The sequence below is a fragment of the Halichoeres trimaculatus genome, unplaced genomic scaffold (assembly GCF_033239565.1).
Source record: "Halichoeres trimaculatus isolate MK-OKI-2021-1 unplaced genomic scaffold, fHalTri1.1 fHalTri1_scaffold_17, whole genome shotgun sequence".
NCBI lineage: Eukaryota > Metazoa > Chordata > Actinopteri > Labriformes > Labridae > Halichoeres > Halichoeres trimaculatus.
Window position 1 is genome coordinate 24287350 of NW_027437195.1, and position 19330 is coordinate 24306679.

General features: G+C 39.4%; 2 protein-coding genes across 6 annotated transcripts in view; both read right to left on the reverse strand.

Moving 5' to 3' along the window:
- The window catches only part of slc8a3 (solute carrier family 8 member 3), a 165094-nt gene extending 164833 nt beyond the window's left edge, over positions 1–261 (reverse strand). Inside the window, exon 1 of the mRNA XM_074692023.1 lies at positions 121–261. The gene's annotated coding sequence lies outside the window, so the exon portion shown is untranslated. The remainder of the gene's footprint in view (positions 1–120) is intronic.
- A 1245-nt stretch (positions 262–1506) lies between these two features.
- actn1 (actinin, alpha 1) overlaps positions 1507–19330 on the reverse strand; it is a 58297-nt gene continuing 40473 nt past the window's right edge. Inside the window, exons 8-22 of one of the 5 annotated variants that reach the window (XM_074692025.1) lie at positions 17093–17178; positions 13923–14015; positions 12077–12307; positions 11808–11955; positions 11535–11685; positions 11317–11425; positions 9598–9738; positions 9338–9520; positions 9022–9156; positions 7073–7252; positions 6828–6974; positions 3271–3351; positions 2901–2966; positions 2449–2607; positions 1507–2082 (exon numbers count right to left, since the gene is read on the reverse strand). In XM_074692025.1, coding sequence (XP_074548126.1) covers positions 1924–2082; positions 2449–2607; positions 2901–2966; positions 3271–3351; positions 6828–6974; positions 7073–7252; positions 9022–9156; positions 9338–9520; positions 9598–9738; positions 11317–11425; positions 11535–11685; positions 11808–11955; positions 12077–12307; positions 13923–14015; positions 17093–17178 — 2069 coding nt within the window. In that variant the 3' untranslated portion in view covers positions 1507–1923. The remainder of the gene's footprint in view (positions 2083–2448; positions 2608–2900; positions 2967–3270; positions 3352–6827; positions 6975–7072; positions 7253–9021; positions 9157–9337; positions 9521–9597; positions 9739–11316; positions 11426–11534; positions 11686–11807; positions 11956–12076; positions 12308–13922; positions 14016–17092; positions 17179–19330) is intronic. The other 4 variants (XM_074692028.1, XM_074692024.1, XM_074692027.1 and 1 more) reach the window with 4 other exon arrangements.

Consider the following 19330-nt stretch of genomic DNA (forward strand, 5'->3'; position numbering starts at 1 on the left):
CTCTCAAATTTTGTCTGTTTCTATACGTCAACATTTCTCCATTTTCCTTTGAGCATATGAACTCTATATTTTTATCGACCGTTTTACGTTTTAAAATATGATTGTAATTAATTTTCTTACCTTCATTTTGGTCATTAGCTTCATGCCACATGTCCTGTTCAGTTGTTGACCCTTTCAGGAGACTTTTCATCACTTTAGTGACACGTGCAAACAATGAAGCTAACGATTTGAGAAAACCGTTCACTTTACCTTTGAGGGCTGAGCCAAGGCGTTGCCACCTTGTTAAAGTACTTCTCCCTGTCTTTTGGCTTATTTTCAAGAAGGTTAATCCACAAATTTTGAATAACTTCCTGGATAACCTGCTGGTTTGAAATTTAAACTATAGGATCGTAAAAATCCTCATTCATTCATCATTCCACTATAAGCAAAGAGATGTAGAAAATCAGCTTTGTCCCAGCTTGTATCACAGAGCAGAACAACTTGTAGTGATGATTATTACTTTCCGTTACTTATGTAGTTGTATAATAGCTTTTATTTTGGTTCTCATCTGGAGATTTTTATTATCATGTTGAGTGGCATTTGTTTTATATGTGTCTTATTTAATGATATTCTCTCTCATGCAAATATATGATGTAGCCTGAGTACTTTTATAACCTGTTTTAGTGTTTTATAATTTAATTCTGATTGTTTTGTGTGGTGTCATGTTAATCTTGTTTTGTAAATGGATCATCTTGTTGTAAAAAATAATACCTACAGGTACAAATAAAGTAGTCTGAACCTGAAAATATGCAAGTCTTACATATAAATAAACAATTTTCTGATATTTTGGATGAGTAGAGAATTGATGATTTTGTCACTTCAACTCAAATAACCCAGACATCTTTTATTATTCAGTAGTAAGGTGGAAACTGGAGAGAAGATCTCAGCAAAGGGGTCTTTTAAAATAAACGTGAGTCTATCATTCTGTAAAGGTTTAAATCCAAGTTTTCTTTAACCGTCTCAAATTTTAAAATTTGTTAGTAAGCAAGTCATCGTATTTAAGGTTTAAAAATACGGAAGTATAAAGTAGTCAAAAGTGGGAAATAATCTTAAGTTTTTTGACCTGAAGATAATGGCTTTAAGTGTCAAAACATGGGCTGTTAAAAGACCACCTCATCCAAACATACTGTCCCTAACATTTTGTATCTCTGAACAGATAACAAAGAGATAATAAGTTGTTATCTGGGGAAAATACTTGACACAATAAACTCAGGGAAGACATTTTTTGAAAATAAAACTTGTCCCCATTTCTTCAGTTCCTTATTCCTTCTTCATGCTAGTAAAACAAACAACTTATTGGAGATTTTGGGGAAAAGTTTTAAAGCACAGGTTTTGTTCTTGCATAGCTTTTAAGGACTAAGACGCAGATAATCATATGCTTTAGAAATGAAAGCTGATCTAGTTAAGAGAGTCAGCTAAATCTGCAAACAGGGAGTTTCCTACAGCAAACACAGAAAGAGGAGGAAGTATAGCAATTTTTCTTTATTACAATTTTCGTCTCTTATTTTCAATCAGGTGAAGAAAAATACCTTTTTTTGTTCAGTATAATAAAATATGTTAACTTTATTCATTTTATGAAGAAAAACAATGACAACAAGAAAAATAAAAACAGAAACAAACATTTTCTCTCTCCCTCTTTGTAAACCTGGAGAGCTGCTGCATTGCGTGGGAAGCAAATACAACGAAGACAGAGTGTGAGGGAGCAGGAGGCCGGAGAGGAGGAGGAGCAGGAGGAGGAATAGGAGGAGGACAAAAAGATAAGGCCAGAGACATACAAAAAATGAGCGTAGTAGGACAGAGTGTGGTGACGGGGCGGTCGGAGGACGTGGCGGTGATCAGAGCAGGTAGGCTGGTGGTCCCGGGTCAGGACGACTGACAGAGAGTTCAGAGGTCGCTCTCTCCGTACAGAGCGGTGGAGAACGACATGTAGTCGAGGGCTCCGGGCACGGCGTCTGGCCCGGTGTAGGGGGCCATGCGGACTATGCAGTACTCCGCCTGGTCTGGCGGAAGCTCCCGGCGCAGCTCATCAGGCATAATGTAGTTCTGAGGAAGACGAGGAGGAGAAAATCAGATTAGAAGAGCAGCTCTGCTGTGGAAATACTCCACTGTCAGAAGGTGAAGACTGAAATAAGACAAACTGATCAACTGTGGGTTAATTTCATTACATCATTTGTTATAACATCGATGTCCACAGGGGGGCACCACGCAATTCAGTTTCAGCTAAATGTCACTGAAGAATCAGTCCCTGACAAACTATAAGGTGCAGCTGCAGTGCAGACAGCTACATCCACCAGCCTCTTCAGGCGGAGGAGAAATGATTGATGATAAAATCAGTGACACAATCATTTGAGCGACCTGCTTTGTTTTTGTTTTTGTTTTTAAAGCCGACTCTAGAAAATGACTCCATACTTTATCTCCTGCCAGCACTTTGAATGAAGCCACGACTTGGTCGGCTGTGTCCGTGTCGGCCGTCTCGCGGGACATGAAGTCGATGAAGGCCTGGAAGGTGACGATGCCCATTCGGTTTGGATCCACGATGCTCATGATGCGAGAGAACTCATTCTCACCCTGAGGGGAACAGAGAGGAAGTGTGACAAACTCTTTCTGAATACTGAAACATAGCTCTGGATAACTTTCCATTACACAGGCGAGTTTAAGACTATTTCGAGATAAAAACACATTGTTTATCAAAATATATTTGCTTCTTTTTTTACTTCTACAGAGCTCTCGGGGAGATCTTAAAGATTCAGACATTAAATAAAGTAAAATCAAGCCTTTAATTATCCATTACCACCTCCTGCTTGTCTCTTTTATCACACATAAAACAAACATTCATACTTGAGGAGTGCTCATGGTTTTACCAGGTTGTAACCAACGGAGATAAGGCAGGTTTTGAAGTCTTCAGCATCCATGATTCCTGATCTCTTCTACAAGGTCAGCGACGAACAAACGAAACCAGGAGGAGAGGAAGGAGGTGGAGCAGCAGGGATAGAGGAAGGAGGATCATTGGAAGAATACAGGAGGAACGAAGAGGAGAATTAAGGAAGACAGCCGCAAAAATCCACAATGTGGACGTTGCAAAGTTTTGGGAAATCACAAGGGGGCGTTAAAGAGGGAAGGATAAGAATTAAAGGAGGGACCAGAGGGAGGATGGGGGGAAACAGGAAGAGTACAAAAGAAAACAAAAAGAAAAGTTAAACCTCTCTCAGCAGGGTGGCTACGATAAAGTACCTGTGCATCGTTGGCGATATCGAAGCCCAGGCTGATCAGGCAGGCCTTGAACTCCTCGGCGCCCAGAGTGCCCGAGTGGTCCTGGGGGGTGGGAGGCCAGTGCCAGGCGAGGCGTCGGGGGGGCCATGCAGCAACACATACAGCCGTGTCAGTGACGGTGAAGGTGGAGAGGAGAGGGTGAGGTGGTGTCGGAGGAGGAGGGTGGGTGGATGGAGGGGTGCATCATGCACAGGGGGAGGAAATGGAGGTGTGGAGGGGTGATGGGAAGGAGGGAAGGAGTGGGAGTGGGGGGGTCATGCAGGAGACAGAGAAGAGAGAACACAGTGCAAATTGATTAGGATGTGGCAGGTGAACACTCTGCTGGGTGAGGGCATTCACAGGCGTTAATGTGCAGTGTGCAGCCAGACTGCAGAGCTGTGTGCTCAGGTTATTCACATCGTCCAGAACACGCTTCACTCTGGTACAAAAGTTCCTCTTTACCTCTTTTTGTGCAGCATCAATAAAAAACAGCTCATCACAAACTTGAATTCTTTTTTTTTCCAGGTATTTCCAAACAAAGACCTCACGCTGGCTGCTCATTTCAGACGTGTTAATCCAAAAGCATGGCTCAAATGATACAGGCAACCACAAAATGTAAACTAAAGCGCTTTTTCCCGTCAAAATAAAGTTAAATTAACGAATAACTTCTAGACAGATTAACTTCAGATCAATACGCCTCTCTCAAAGCCTTAATCCCGATGAAACATGACAGAGAAGCCCAAGTCCAGGTCCACATTTGGCTCCCTGTGCTCTGCGATCATTTACCTGAGGTATCGATTAACGATGGACCGGCTCCAGAAAAATGCTTGAGCTAATGGAGGAGTCAGCAGGAGAGCTGGGGTGAGGAGGAGAACGGGGCAGAGAAGGAGCTAAATAAAAACTCATCCATAATTGGTGCTGTTCCTGACACATTGAGGCTCAGTGTAAACACAGAGTCCAGGAGGCAGGAGGGGGGGGGGCAGATTTTATAGAAACAGCCTTCAATGGAGAGAGTTTATCTCCACCTATGGTATGAACTCAAACGTCTATTTCCACTCCACCTGCTCTGTAGGTCAGTTATAATATGTTGGACTGACGGTAAAAATCATAAACTCAAAGCCTCTGAAAGGACTTTATGTGTAACATGAAATCACTAGAGTGCTCACAACGCAGAAAGTTTCTTGTCTTGCTCTCATTTTTGGACTCTGTCCTGTAAACTGAACATGTGCAGTTTTATACCTTATATATCACACTTTCCTGTATTAAGTCATATCCTTCACTACTTTACCATATCTTACTGTATATTAGAGCATACTGTATTGTATCTAATCTTACTTTAGCAAACCATATTGTAACATACAGTATCGAATAGTATTGTATTGTGTAGCATTGTCTAGTATCCCATCATACCATTTTGTATTGAATTGTGTCCTATTATGTTGTGTTGTACTGTATTATGTCACGTCTCACACGACTGTATCATACTTTACATATTAAGTCATACAGTATCATATCATGTCTACTTTAACTATATCATATCCTATCCTATCGTATCTCATCATACTTTACTGTGTCATATTGCATCCCATAATACTGCTCTGTATCATTCTGTATAATATCATATCATACTGTATCACTTAAGTTGAATTATGACGTATTGTACTGCATCAAACCATATGGTATAGTATTCTAGCATATTGTATTGCATCATATTGTATAGTACTGTATTGTAATGTGTTGTATGTTCCATAATGTATCATATTGAATGGTATTGTATCTCACTGTATCATATCCTATCTCATTGCATTATATCATATCATACAATTATCAGTCACATTGTGTCTTTTCATACGTACTGTATCATTTGTGATTGTAATGTCCACTATTTATCTTTCTTATCATGTTATACTGTACTATTCATTTTTTACTGAATAGCATCATCATACCGGATCTTACCAGATCGTATGTTACTTATCATATCATTTTGGTATCTTATCCTTTCATTCATACACAGTGTGACATTTTGCTTTATGCTGTTTCACATTGACTGTATCATGCTGTGTTGTATTGTAGGGTTTCCTATTGTACACGACTGTATTGTAATGTATTGTTTTGTTTTGTACAGTACTGTAGCGTTTTGTCACGTTTTATTGTACATTTACATCTAGGGGGGGCTCAGGAAATTGGAAGGTAGGTTAAAAAAATAGAATCTAATTTTAATACGTAAAGTGCCATAATCGTCAGACTCTCATGTTTCTGATTGTAGCCAAACATACCTTGTGTGACAGGTGCAACTTGAGCATAGCGATGTCATGATCCTTGTCAACCTGGTGGTTTAACCTGTTAATAAGCTATCTAAAAAACTGAACACAGCTTTGAGGCTCTTCCTCTGTACACTGACTATATGAAATAAAGGAGTATCCCACCCTAGGTGACAGTTTTTATTTTTTTGAAGAATAGTCTGTTGGTTCCCAAAGGGGGTCCCCAGCCAGAAGCTAATACTGTTTTGGGGGCCTTTGCACATTAAAATTTGAGAACCCCTGTCTTAAAGCACCATATTATATAGTTTCAAACCAAACTGTATCTTATTCTAACCTCTCTTTTATATGTTTTTATCTTACTCGATTGTATCGTACTGTATTGCATCCTATTGCATTGTATTGTATCAAAAAAACACAGTTTTTGCCATAATGCATCATATCTTACTGTACAGTATCATATCTGATTGTATTGTACTCTAATTTTCCTTTCTTTTTGTGTTGTGTGATACTTATGTAACCACATTACGTTCTATGTATTATTATGCACTACTTACACTTTACTTAAAGTATCACAAAGTGCCAATTCCTTTAACAAACTGTATCCTAATTATACCATGTTGTATCTTACTCATCTATATCCTATTATATTGTCGATATAATGATGTAACTGAGACGTATCAGATCATGTTTAATCATTCCTGAATGTGGCTACATGTCCTGTCCCCAACTTGGACATTTGTTCGGACTCCGATGAGACAGAATCCATCCGCCTTTTTTTTCTCTTGATATGCCTAAAAGCTGGCGAGCCACTGGAGTCAGTGAAATGTCAGTCTGTCTTTAAACTGAGCTGAAAGGTCAGCACACAGCCTACACACTCTGCTAACCTGTTTGTTTTCCGGTCAAAGGATTGCTGTTAGAAACACCTCAGGCAGCACAACACGACACCTCAAACCCAGATATGATTCACTCTCACCTTCATGTCTGTGCTTCACCGCATCAGTCTAAACGTTCACAAACGAAAGAGTTCACTGAATTTTAACTCTAAAGCTACAGTTCGAAAAAGCTATATATTAGACTCTTTTTACACAAATAAGAAAAAAATATAAACCTTTCCTGAACTTTTTTTGAAAATACTCTTCCTCTTTCTATTTCCATGTCTCATGTTACAACTTGAGTCTCAAACAATGTGACTGACTGTAAATGAGCAGAACACCTCCTACGACAGCTCTCCTCGCCTGCTGCTGTGCATCTGCACCGTGACTCATTACGAGTACTGACCCTGTCGAAGTGGTTGAAAGAAGCTCGGAACTCATTGAGCTGCTCCTGGCTGATGCCTTTGGCGTCTCGCGTTAAGATCTGGTTCTCGATTTCATTGATAGTGCGGGCGATGGTGGTGAGTAGCTGCTCCCAGCCCACGCGGATGTGCTGCAGAGAAAACAGATGACATTTGAATATTTTAACATTTGGATGGCATTGTCCCTGTCCCTCTTGTCTCATGTTTTTTTGGTTCAAAGCTTGTTTACCTCCATGGTGTAGTTGGTGTGCTTGTTGTCGAAGATGAGAGCTTCCTGAATGAGCTGATGGTCTCCCTCCAGCTGGTCGATCTTTGGCTTGTAGTTGACGATGCTCTTCTCGTACTGGCGAAGGTGTGTCAGTTGGTCCTCCAGGGTGCCGTGCATCTCGATGGAGATGCGGCCAATTTCCTGAAGGTACACACAAACAAAACAGGTCAAAACTCCCTTAAATGACAAAAGTGAGCTCCTGCAAAGTTAAGGACATGATAACGTACAGCAATGACACACACTGGAGCAAATCTCATGCAGGTGTTATTTGTTCCATATATGTTGAAACTGGCTTTTTTAGAAACTTCCAATTTAATCAGTCTTTTCTTGAATTCATAAATCTGCATAACACTCATATCTTATACTTTTGCACAACTTTTAGTCAGCTGAGGCTAAATTTTTTTAAGTAAATAATAGAGGGTATACAGGTGATGTCACAGCAAGCAGAGGTCGCCGTGGTTACGCCCACAAAAAGAGGGAGATGAGTGGCAGCGTTGGCTTAAATACCGTCTAAACTCTAAAACAAGATCAAAAAATGAGGAAGAGCTGTTGCACAATTGGTGATTGGTTAAACAAACATGTTTGAAAAGCAATAAAAGCGATCTTTTGACAGGCTACTGAAAGACAAAGAAAAAATGATAGATTGCTGCAATTTTCAGAAACAATCCAGGCAACAAAAGCTGGATCTGCCGTTCCCTTTTGGTGTCAGTTAACGTTAATTTATGCTGTATTTCTGGGGTTAATTCATTCCTTAAATTACAAAATATCTAAATGTTAGCATTTTTCTTTCAGCTATGTTTTTTATGACTGAAACATTTTTGTTTTTGTGTGATTATGAACGTTGTGCTCAAAATGATTTGTAAACTAGCTTAAACTGAGGCTAACCCAGTTTTCCAAATAAAGGGGAACTCGAGCACAGGAAGTTGTAGCTGTGCTCTATAAAGTATTTGATATTAACTGTACTTAAATACAGTCACAAAGACTACATCCATTAATAAGACAGTCTGTGTCAAATACAAAAAGTACAGATAGATATTATGTGTATTCACTCGGGTCAATACACGGATTAGGCTTTCGTAGTTTTCAGGTTTTACATTGTGTGTTCTTCTGGTGTTGAAATCAGGCAAAAATAAATTTCAGGATATGATTTCTGGCCACATGTTGATGTTTGTGGACCCCTGGTTCTTTAGTAGGTTTAACAAAATTTCCTTAATTTCATGTCATATTCCACATTTTACCCAGTCTCACAGTGTTTACTGCCGCTCTCCGCAATGTTAAGTGAGGTTTGTTTTGCCATTCAGTCCAACTGAAGTGGGTGTGACCCTGAAGGGAAGTGACGTCAACGCTTACCCTCTATTAACTAACAGAGCATCCCTGAGGTTTTCTGCTTACTTAACTGTAAAGCTAATGCCTACATGTACCAGGATGCATTGCATTTATGCTTAGGTTTGTTATTTACATTCCACATTTTTGCTCAAATTAATACTTCTGCTTATCCATGTTAACCAAAACACTGTAACTGTTACCATAATCCCTGTAATCCTCTCAGCTCATGTTTCAAGTTGCTGTTTTCTGGGTTTATAGAGTTGTTTTGTTTACAAACAATGGTGAAGACTACAAACCACTGGGACTGAAATGACTGTAGTAGGGACACGCTGTTTTGCAAAAACAGCGATAGTTTTCACTCAACATCAAAAGCTCTGACAGATGAAGAAAAGTTAAGAAAATCTGAGAAAAGACTCTGAAATCATCACACAGGAGTCACAAAGTTTGACCAATCCTATTTTAAACAGTACACGACTTACTTTATGACTAAACCACTCACAAACTGAATTACACCCTCTGCACGCTGGCCTCATTCTGAACTTGTAACGTGGTCATTTGACCGCCGGCCCGCTGCACACACTGACCTCCATCTTGGTCTGGATCCAGGGTCCAATGACGTTGGCCTGGTTGGCAAACTGTCGGCGCAGACGCTCGTTGTTCTGCTGCCGGGCGTGCTCCTCGATCAGAGCCTGGTCACGCTGCGGCACCAGCTGCCGGACCTGCAGCAGGACAGGGAGAGGCGGGAGAAACAGATGTGTTAATGAGCACAAACTTGGTGAGAATGTTGGACCACAACAGTCCAAAGAAAAAGACCTGTTACAAAAATATCCAGAATTTATGACTCCTCCAACTATTTTCTCTTTTATAATATTAAAACCTTCCATGACAAGGTTTTCTCACCTTGTCCCATTTGCCGTTGATCTCCTGTGGGTTGATGGTGGTGTACGGGTTGGTGCCGGCCATGTTCACATGATAAGTCTGCACAATCTTGGCGATTTCATTGTGGATGCCAAGGATGGCCTGGCGCTCTTTGTCAGCCTCGGGCAGCGTGGCTTTGAACTGCTCGTGAGCTGTGCTTAATCCCTAAAACACCAAACAACAACGGTAAATTTCTACCCACTAACATCAGTATCTCCCTTCTCCTGCCGTGTGAGTCCCACCTGGATTTCCTCGATGGTGTGGACGATGAACGTGTCCTGCAGGTCCTCCATGGCGCCCTCCATCCAGTTGTTGAACGGAGCTGCTCTTTTGGCAAACTCAAGGTACAGTTGGTCGATGGTTTCCAGAAGCTTCTCGGTTCTCTGTGGGGTGAAAATTACGAGTTCAGAACGAATCAAATATTCTCTAATCCCCATTAAATAAAGCACCTAAAAGCTGTGAAAGTTGATTGTAAAATACTGAAGGAAAGTCAAAGTGTGTCTGGGTTTTGGCGCTTCCTATTGACAAAGTATGTTGTATGAGGTGTCATTTCATTAGGATATGGTAGCCTAAAAAGAAGTGCTTAGACTATATGCCTTTCTCACGACTTGATTCTATTACAATTTTCAAGGTGCAAATTGGATTCTTGGATATTTACAATTTTTGCGTTGCTTTTTTACACCAGATCATGTGAAAAAGTTAAATGATGATAATGTCTACAGACTACATCAGGAGACATTTTTTCCCATAAAATGCACGTCAAGTGAGTCAGAGAGAAACATTTCACCCTCTGCTGGAGAAAAGTGACTGAAATGAAAAATATGAATTTGAAAAAATAAAATCGTTTTTTTGACAAAGAATCCTGATTTTGATATTGTCAAACAAAAAATCCTGATATATAACGATTTCTGATTTTTCTCCCACCCCTACTAAAAAGTTTGTATCTATATCAGGCTGATTCAAGTCTGCTTTTTCAAGAATGAGGAGAGCTGGTATGGACTTGCGGCTAAGTCACACCCCATGAGGTTTGCCCTCAGGTAGTCCGCCTGTGTTCATATCCAACCTGCGATCTCTTTCTTACAAAAAAAAACTGATAACAATACCCTGGTGAGTAAAAAGCCAATTTTTAATTAAGATTCTTGTCCTGATAAAACCTTTTGAACAACCAGACCTGAAGAAGAATGAACACAGAGCAGGGATTCCTTGAGAGTGGTGCGCGAGCTGCCACTAGGGGGTGCCCGACGAAAGTGTAATGGCAGCTGAGTACCAATATTTATTGATATTGTATCAACAAATAAATAATTAAATAATTCTAACCCTTTTTAATGGAGGTTAACAGTTTAAATATTCAAATCTTGAATTTCCGTCACATAGAAATGACTGGTTTTCATCTTTCAACGACCACACTTGACTTTTTAAATATTATTAATGACATTATTTTAATGTTACTTACTGTTATTTTCCCCACCATTTCTGATGTGAGAGATCATTAGGCCCATTATTGTACATTCTGTCCAGTAGCCTATATTATTAAACTTGATACCATATTTGTGGTTATACAGTCTACGCCTTTTCTTTTTTTATGATTCCGTTAGTTCACACCCCATGAGGGCATTGGAGGGGCATCAGCTAATTTGGGAGGTAAAAGGGGGTGTGCAGCCTGAAAAGTTTGGGAGTTGATCAGCAACAAACTTTATTTGTTGGTTTTAATTTTAACTTCCTTTTTTTTACTCTTTAAAAAAAAAACAGGGCCATAGAGACAGATTTTCCGTGGCAACAGAAGAGCTGAAAACCAACTCCACAGAGCCTCTCAATGTAAAAGATCACACTTTTTTCTGCTCTTTAACAGCAACACGACCAAAAGTGGGCTAAAAAACAAGCTTAAAGTAACTGATCATTGGGATTAGAAACCTGATTCTTCATTCACTGGTTTTAATTCTCTCACAGAGTTTCTCACTCACCTGCAGAGCCTCGCTGCGTTTCTGGGTCAGAGCTCCCAGAGAGTCCCACTGGTCACAGATCCGCTGGCAGCGAGCGTTCACACTCGGGGAGTCGTAGTAGTCCAGCTCACTGGAGCACAAACAGACAGAACACAAGACTCATTCGAAGGCTTTGATCTCCTAAAACGCTTTAATCTCATTCTAAGGTTCGTTTTTCCCATCAGCCCCTGCTCTCTTACTTTAACTCCTGTGCGATGGCTGCGATCTGCTCCACGCGGTCCTGATGTGCAGCCAGATCGCTCTCGAAGGCCTCGTGTTTCTTCAGCAGGGCCTTGATCTCTGACAGAGAGGCCGTCTCGTAGTCGGTTTTCTGTAGCATCGCTTCCTTACCTGCAGGGGGAGACACAAAACACTTAGACCTGCAACCTTTAAATGACTACCAGGTCTGATCTCATAATTCCTCTTCCCTTTCTTGATCAGACCTTTATTCAGAGCAGTGATCATTTCCATACCTTCAGTCCAGGCTTCATGGATCTCTGCTTTCTGGCGAAACTTCTCTGCCAGGTGGTCGAGTCTTTCCAACCTGCGAATCTCGTTGAGGAGCCACTCCTCATAACCTTTCTCTGCTCCCTCCAAGTTTCCCCACGCGTTGTTAATGTCCTGAGTGAGGCAGAGAAAATAAATCCAAGTGAAAAAGTAGCAGAGAAGTTTTTAGTTGGAAGTCAAACTTCTAGAAGTCTTGGCACAAAAGTTAGTACTTTCTTGAGTTGCCTTGACCTACCGAGACCATCTTCCCCTCGGAGGGCATGAAGGCAGGCCGGTTGCTGAGCCTCAGCTTGGTCTGCAGCGTGTTGAAGTTGATCTCCAGCTGGCACTTCTCCTGCACTTTGGGCGGCTTGTGGAGGCGGCGATAGTCTCTGAAGTCCTCCAGCTTCTGCTGCATGGCCTGCATGGTGTTCTCGGGCAGGCGGTTCTCCAGCCAGGGGATGGTGCGACGGATCCACTCCAACAGCTGAGGTGTTGGTGGTAGTGTGTAGGCGAGTGTGTGTGTGCAAGTGTGTGTGGTGAGGGGTGAGAATGACCGGAGAAAGAGGATGGAGGAGAAATTGACAGGAGAGAAGAAGGAGAATCATGCAAATGGAGGAAAACGGAGGGATAACAGAGGTGTAGTTGATGTTGTAAATGTGTTGAGGGACAAAAAGGACACAGATAAAGATCACTGATTAGTTACTCATAATATTTGTTAATTTACTTCAGCTAAAAGTACACTTTATGTGGCATTACAAGGACCACATTGTGTTTTTGCCTGTTTTATCTCATTTACTGAATCTGTGCTCTGTAGTTAAAGCTGCAGCTGTTAAATTTAACATCACAGGAGCTGCTGGAGGTTGATTGATGCTTTCATGTTTTTCTTTTTCATATTTCAGCATTCATTAATTGACAACTGCATTTAATTATTACTGCTTAGTTATATTATTGCATCATTTTTATGTAAAATTACAACTTTTGTTTCATAATATTACTAATTAAAATTCATATCACAACAACTTTTGTCTCATCACATACAGACTTAAATTTCTTAACTTAACAACTTTTTCCTAGCAAAAAAAAAACAACTTTTATTTTATAATGGAAGATTTTTTTCTTAAAAAAATCCCAACTTAAATAAATCACGTCAGCACTTTCATCTTGGAATACAATGACTATAGATAAAAAAATCCTTGATTTTTTTTTTTACCTTAGCCCTAAACCTCTATTGTCATCTGAAAAACCCAATTTGACTTCATTTCAGTTTGTTAATTCATTTATAAATGAAGCTACCTAAGCTACAAAATCTTCTGCTTTTATTCACTAGAGGGATAAAACCTCTTTGCATTTTAGCAGCAAAAAACATCAGCTTATAGGCATTTTAACTCTTTTAGCAATAAACAATTAAAGCTCCTATAAGGAATTCTGTGTGTGTTGACTTTGGCGCCCCCTGTGATCAGATTTTTTTTCCTCTTTTCCTCTGTAGTCTTATAAATCTGAAACTATTGTTTTCTGACAGTTAAAACTCCTGCTTTAATCTAACAGTTAAAGCTGTCATTTTATCTTTAGTGCACTGTTCTGGTTCTAACACCGTCCCTTTCGCAGAGATTATCTGAATTCAAAATTTCAGCTTATAATTTTGTAATCTTGTTACAAATGGCATTGATTGCTTTGGTAAATCATAAGAAGGAATCGCTTTTGTTTTCAATCTGTTTTGTAATGCAATAAAAACTGCACAGGAGCTTTAAAGAGAAAGCGAACTTCTTTACGTCCCTGCTCGTTGTTTGGTACTTTTACTGACAAGAGCTGCCTCAGTGGTAAGTTTATCTTAAATTATTCTTAAATTTATCTTAAAATCTTACATGTAGAGATCTGTTTTTAGTTTCAATGATATAAAACAGCAAAAACACAGCTTTTAATACACGTCTGGTTTGAACCTCTTCCTCTTTCTGGCTCCTCCCTGTTCATGATCCTAACCCTGCACCTGCTTGGAGCACAAACACCCTGGGTGGGCAGGAAATGAGGGAGCAGGTTATAAAGGGAGACAGAGGGAGAAGAGGTGGTGCAGGATAAGTGTAGGAGAATCAGGGTGTGCTCACATCACTGGCCAGCCTCTCATAGTCCTCCATCAGCTGCTCGTTCTCTTGGTTGACAGCCAGCACTTTGCAGATCCTGTTGGCTGCCGTCTCTGCCTGTAAGACGAGGGTGAGGGGAGACAGAGTGAGACCTAGACAGGGCTGAAACCTTCAGTAAAGAAATAACATTTAAACAAAGCTAAAGCTGAACTATTAACCCACTAAATTCACTTCTTAATCATGTGTTTTCAGTGACTGTAAAGCTGTGCTCGGATTATTAACCTGATTTCAACAGAAGGACTCCAGAGAGTGGCAGCGACAGCCTTTACAAGGACATGTCGTATTGTACCTGCCATCAGGTGTAGGGGCACCTTTCTGTCTGCACCGCTGTCTTTTTATAGAACAGCAAAGTACAGGGAGTTATCTTAGCCTCTAAACCTACATACACACAGAGCCAGGCTGCTCTGAGAGCTAACAAATGAAGTCCGGAGGGGATAAAACCGGGCTCATCCATTACACCGGAACACGCCAAGTCAGTTTTCAGCACAAGTCTGGAAATGCAAGAGTTTCAGTGACAGAAAAGGAGCTGAATACAAAGAGCAAAACGATGATAGAGAGAAATTTAAGCAGCATGCAAGTCTGGAAGATCATTACGTGAATATGTTTGTGGGATTTTTGGATTGAAAAGTCACAAATAATAACAATATTTTTGTTTTAGGGACTTAAGATGTTTTTGATGTATATAAGTTTTCCTTCTGGATGAGTTGTATCAAATCTAACCATTCAAAACCCTAAAGCCACTCATTGATGCGGTGGACAAACAACTCCCATGTCTTGTGTATTAAAATGACTGATATTGAAGTAATCAGCTAAAGCAGGGCTCTGCAACCTTTACTTTCATTGTAGCCATTTTGCCTCAGCTCACCTGGATTAAATTAATTCAGGAGCCACAAAATCTACTTTATCTTCACAATAAAGACAATCAAGTGTCTAAACTTCTTTACATAAACTACAGTGAATAATTATCTAAGCAACAAGATTTTTGAATTTATGTAAATGTACATGTGACGTCTAAGATTTATATCTTTAACAAATTTGCAAAAAGTTCTAAAATTGTTGACAGTACTTAATTAATTGATTAAACTTAATTTTGAGATTTCAAAAAAATTGCAAAAATAAAAAAATAATCATGAATTTGCAAAATGTATTTTTATTGTTTAATTTCAAAAGATAACGCATGATTTTATTTAGTGTCTTTGTCCTTAAACATCAATACCCTATGTGAGAAAAATACTTTTAAAAAATTTCAATAATATTTTTTAAAGCTACAAAGAGCCACTGCAAAGAGTTGTATGAGGCTCCAGAGCCACAGGTTGAAGACCCTTGAGCTAAAGTAATTTAAAAACTGTAGGTACCTCACAGTCATTTTAATTAGAATAAAGCTAAAGTTTTGAGTACAGCAGTCATCTGTGAAGTTACATACGAGGCAGACCAGCAACTCTCAAGTCCTGATAAGTGAAGTTGTTGTTTGTATCAACAGAGTCCGGTCTCTGACTCACAGGTCTGTAACAGTCAGGATCCTTTCCATGTTGTTTTCAGACCATAAACTGAAAAATAAATGGACGTCATCTTGCTCGGCTCAAAGTGAGGGCCACAAAAACTGCTCCCCCTGGTGGCTGGCTGCAGTATAGGTCAAAAAATCCAGCTCTCCAGTCGTTCCAGATAGGCTGTGGTTAATCTTTAAAAAATTAATACATCTTGTAGAAATGTTTCTCACGTCCAATTGTTGTGGTGGTTTGAAGACATCATTTGGCTGCCTTGTACTGAAGTCTTTTTTCTGAAAAGTTTTGTTTTCATTAGTTATAAGAGGTTAAAAACTAACTTTTACGCTGTTTAACGATGATTAACAGCTGCCGTTCTTGTGTATTTTTTTCTGGGACTGTAAAATATGTCAGGAGGTAGAGTCAAGAAGTGATTGGACTCTCAAAAGAAAAAAATATATACTTTTGTCAACTGGCTCCACTCAGATTCTCCCAGAATCCCTCGCAGACTCTGGCTGCACAACAGCTGCCAATGTGAGGGGGGTATTTCTGCTCCCAAACTGTACAATGGTAAATTGCAACTCCTGTGCTCATTAAGTTAAAGTTAACGCAATGCAAACTCCTATATTGAATATACTTTGGGTTATTTTGTCATTAAAGTTCAGCTATTACAGCCATATTGAAAATGTGAAAAGAAAGGGTTAAATTACTGTTTTTGTTAATGGAGTCAGACAGTGACTTAACAGCTGGAAGATTTACAGATATTTGACATATTCAGCAGGACTTATCAGGATATGAAAGTTACCAAACAGTCGTGCAAAGTTTTGAGGGTAAAGTGCCTCAGATAAAATATTGGGATGGAGAGAAATCCACAGGCTCCAGTTATAAATCAGGGTATGGATTTCCTTCTTAAAAGCTTCTTGTGAAATTAATCAAGCTAAAAGGTAGCGTAACCTCACATCAGCGTCTCTTCTTCATAGCTCAGAGATCTCAGAGAGGAGCGCTCATCAGGGAGCAGAGAGATCACGGGGAAAACTTGGCTCTGTCAGATACATGCTCCAGAGGCTCAGCAGCAGCAGGCGAGCTGCCTTAAAAGGAGAGCCAGGATGTGCAGGTCGTGCTTCTGACAGCACACGTTTGCACGCTGGGCCTGTTTACTGAGCGTCCTGGCAGCTGAGGCTCATCTTATGGATTACTGTGTCCTGACATCAGAGGATGCTAGGAGTCAGAAACTATCTCACTTGATCTATGATGCCATCATGGGCCTCACTGCAGGTTAATTCTCTCATTTATTATCGTTAGATTCTAATCTCAGAGCTCACTAATGATGTTTCAGAGCCAGGATGTTTTAATGAGATTTATGGCAACTTTCAAGGTCTTTCTATTGTCGTCACTTTTGGCACTCCATGTTTCCCTTCAAATCTGACTTCCTGTGAATATTATAAAAAGATAATGTGTTGCCTGATAATGTAGGTTTCTGTATCAAACAGTGTTGTAGAGATAGATTAAAGCGTCCCATTGTAAGCAGCCAAACAATGGATGTTGGCAACAAACTATCGAGGCAGCTTCCTCATTTTCTGCCAGCCACTCTGGCAGGTATCCAGTTACTGTTTGAAGCTTTTCTCTTTTGTTTGGTTCGGTTTTGTTTCTCACCTTCTGCTTGCCTGAGAACGCGTGGTAGTAACACGACACATAAGTCATGACAGCCTTCTCATCTGGCCTCAAGGTGCTAATGATATCTGCCCAGGGAACAAACAGAGGAAGAGGAGAGAGGACAGAGAAGAGAGAAATGCACAAGAGTAAAAGAGTGCAGAGACAAAAGGGACCAGCAGGGGGTGTAATCACAAGAGGAGGCAACAGTGAGGGGCACAAGTCATCTCCAGTCTGCCTGCAGGTTGCAACCAAAGTGGTTCATTCATAAGCAAAATTTAGATCTAGAAACTTGAGTGGGATGTGATTAGAGGGAGTTCATTCTTTAAATTCTAAGACGGAAAAAAACCTGACCGCCCCTTTAAAAACCAAAACATCAGTAAGTATCTATCTGCAATTCATCTGCCTACAGGTCACTTTTCTTTCAGGGGATTTTAACACTTAAAAGAGGAGTGAAAGGAAAGTCTTTAACCTTGTTTTTGTGGGTTTTTTTTAACAAATAATATTATGAAACTGTCTTTTTTTTCATCTTTGCAGCATTTTCATCAAATATAAAGGACCAAATATTTCTTGAAATATCTGCAAATGTAAGTCAATTTTCTATTTCTAAAGATTTTAAAGCTCCCATGATGAGATTTGAGATGTTTAATAAACAGACAGAAATCAACACTGACATCTTTTTGTGACCCTAAAAAAGCAAAGCAAACTTTAAACAAAATTATTTTAAAGTATATTTTTTGATATTTTTATGTCTACAGACAGTAAGGTGCAGGGTAGGTGTTAACATTTGCCGCCTTTTTTGAGAATTTTCTACAACAAAAACAGTCATGGACTGTCATGTTTGACTGGCAAAAGACACCAGGATGATGAAAATGTGTTTGAATAGCGGGAAATAAAATAAGAGGTACTGCTTTGTCCACTTGGGGTGCCAAAATCCACACAAACAAAAGTTCCTCACAGTAGCTTTAAGCTAATGTGGAAAAATGCAGTACTGGGAAGACAAAATAAGAGAAAATAACATTATTTCAATCATTAATTTAAATTTTTAGAATAATTTCACTCATAAATGCAGAAATAGCGGAAAAACTAAATTGTGTTTTTTTAGGAGATTGCCAAATATCTTGCACTGGAAAGTCTTACATATGTTGTTAGAGGGGAAAGAGATCTTGTTTAAGTATGGAAACTTTTTTTTTAGAAATTTTGAAATATGAGAAAGTTGTATTAACTTGAGGTCTTTAAGTTGCCATCGCTGCTGCCTTTTCAGTTCAGTTATGTTTTTATTTAAATTTACTTTTGTCAATGATATTTTTAATTTCTTATTGTTGTTGTCAATTTTCTTTTTATTTTCCATTATTATTTTTATTTTATTTTTATTATTTTATTTTATTTTTATTATTTTATTTTATTTGTATTATTATTCTATTATCATTTTATTTTATTTTTTGGTCATTATTTTCTTCCTGTCTCTATATGTTTTTATTATTACCTTATACTATTTAGTTAAACAGTATGGTTATATATTACTGTCATTGCTGGGGTCTATGTTATTTGTATGTTTTTTTTATTTTTATTACATGTTAAAATCTAATAAAATGTTGTTTAAAAAATAACTTTGTTCTCTTGTTCCCTGTATTAAGACCAAGGCTGCACATCAGCTACCAAGAGGGACATTTGGACTTTTAATATCTTTGTGTTCATATGTTACACCCTTGGCTCTTTGCTTTTTTCGTCAGCATGTTATTCCCTGTGTATTTAAGCTAAAGGAAAAGACCTGAAAGTTAAAACTCTGTGATGCAGATTTTGGAAGGCTCCAGCGTTGGATCTCCCTCTATTTGTGTATTTTATCTCATTTCACACCTCTCAGATCTCTGATGCAATCAGAGTCCAGCTGTGGTTCCTCTGCTCTGAGCGCCGCAGACCCCCCTGTCTCCCCACTCTTCAGAGATAAACACAGACATTTTTGATCAGAGTTGCTTAAACACAGCTGTGTTGAAGCGTCCACTCTGCTGCTCGGGCCTCTCAATTGAACCCGGCTCTTTTTTTCTTAAGTTCTGCTTTCCGATAAACTAGTTCTCTGACTGAGAAAAATGACTGCACAGCTAAAGAGTTCCTGCTGTTTTTAATGGCGTCTATTAAACTCAAATCATTTATCATACAACAGAGAAAGTCTGAATGAAAACTCTCTGACAGGTTAAGGTCAGGGTAGACCAGGGGTGCCTTAACTTTTCCTTTTTCCATGTG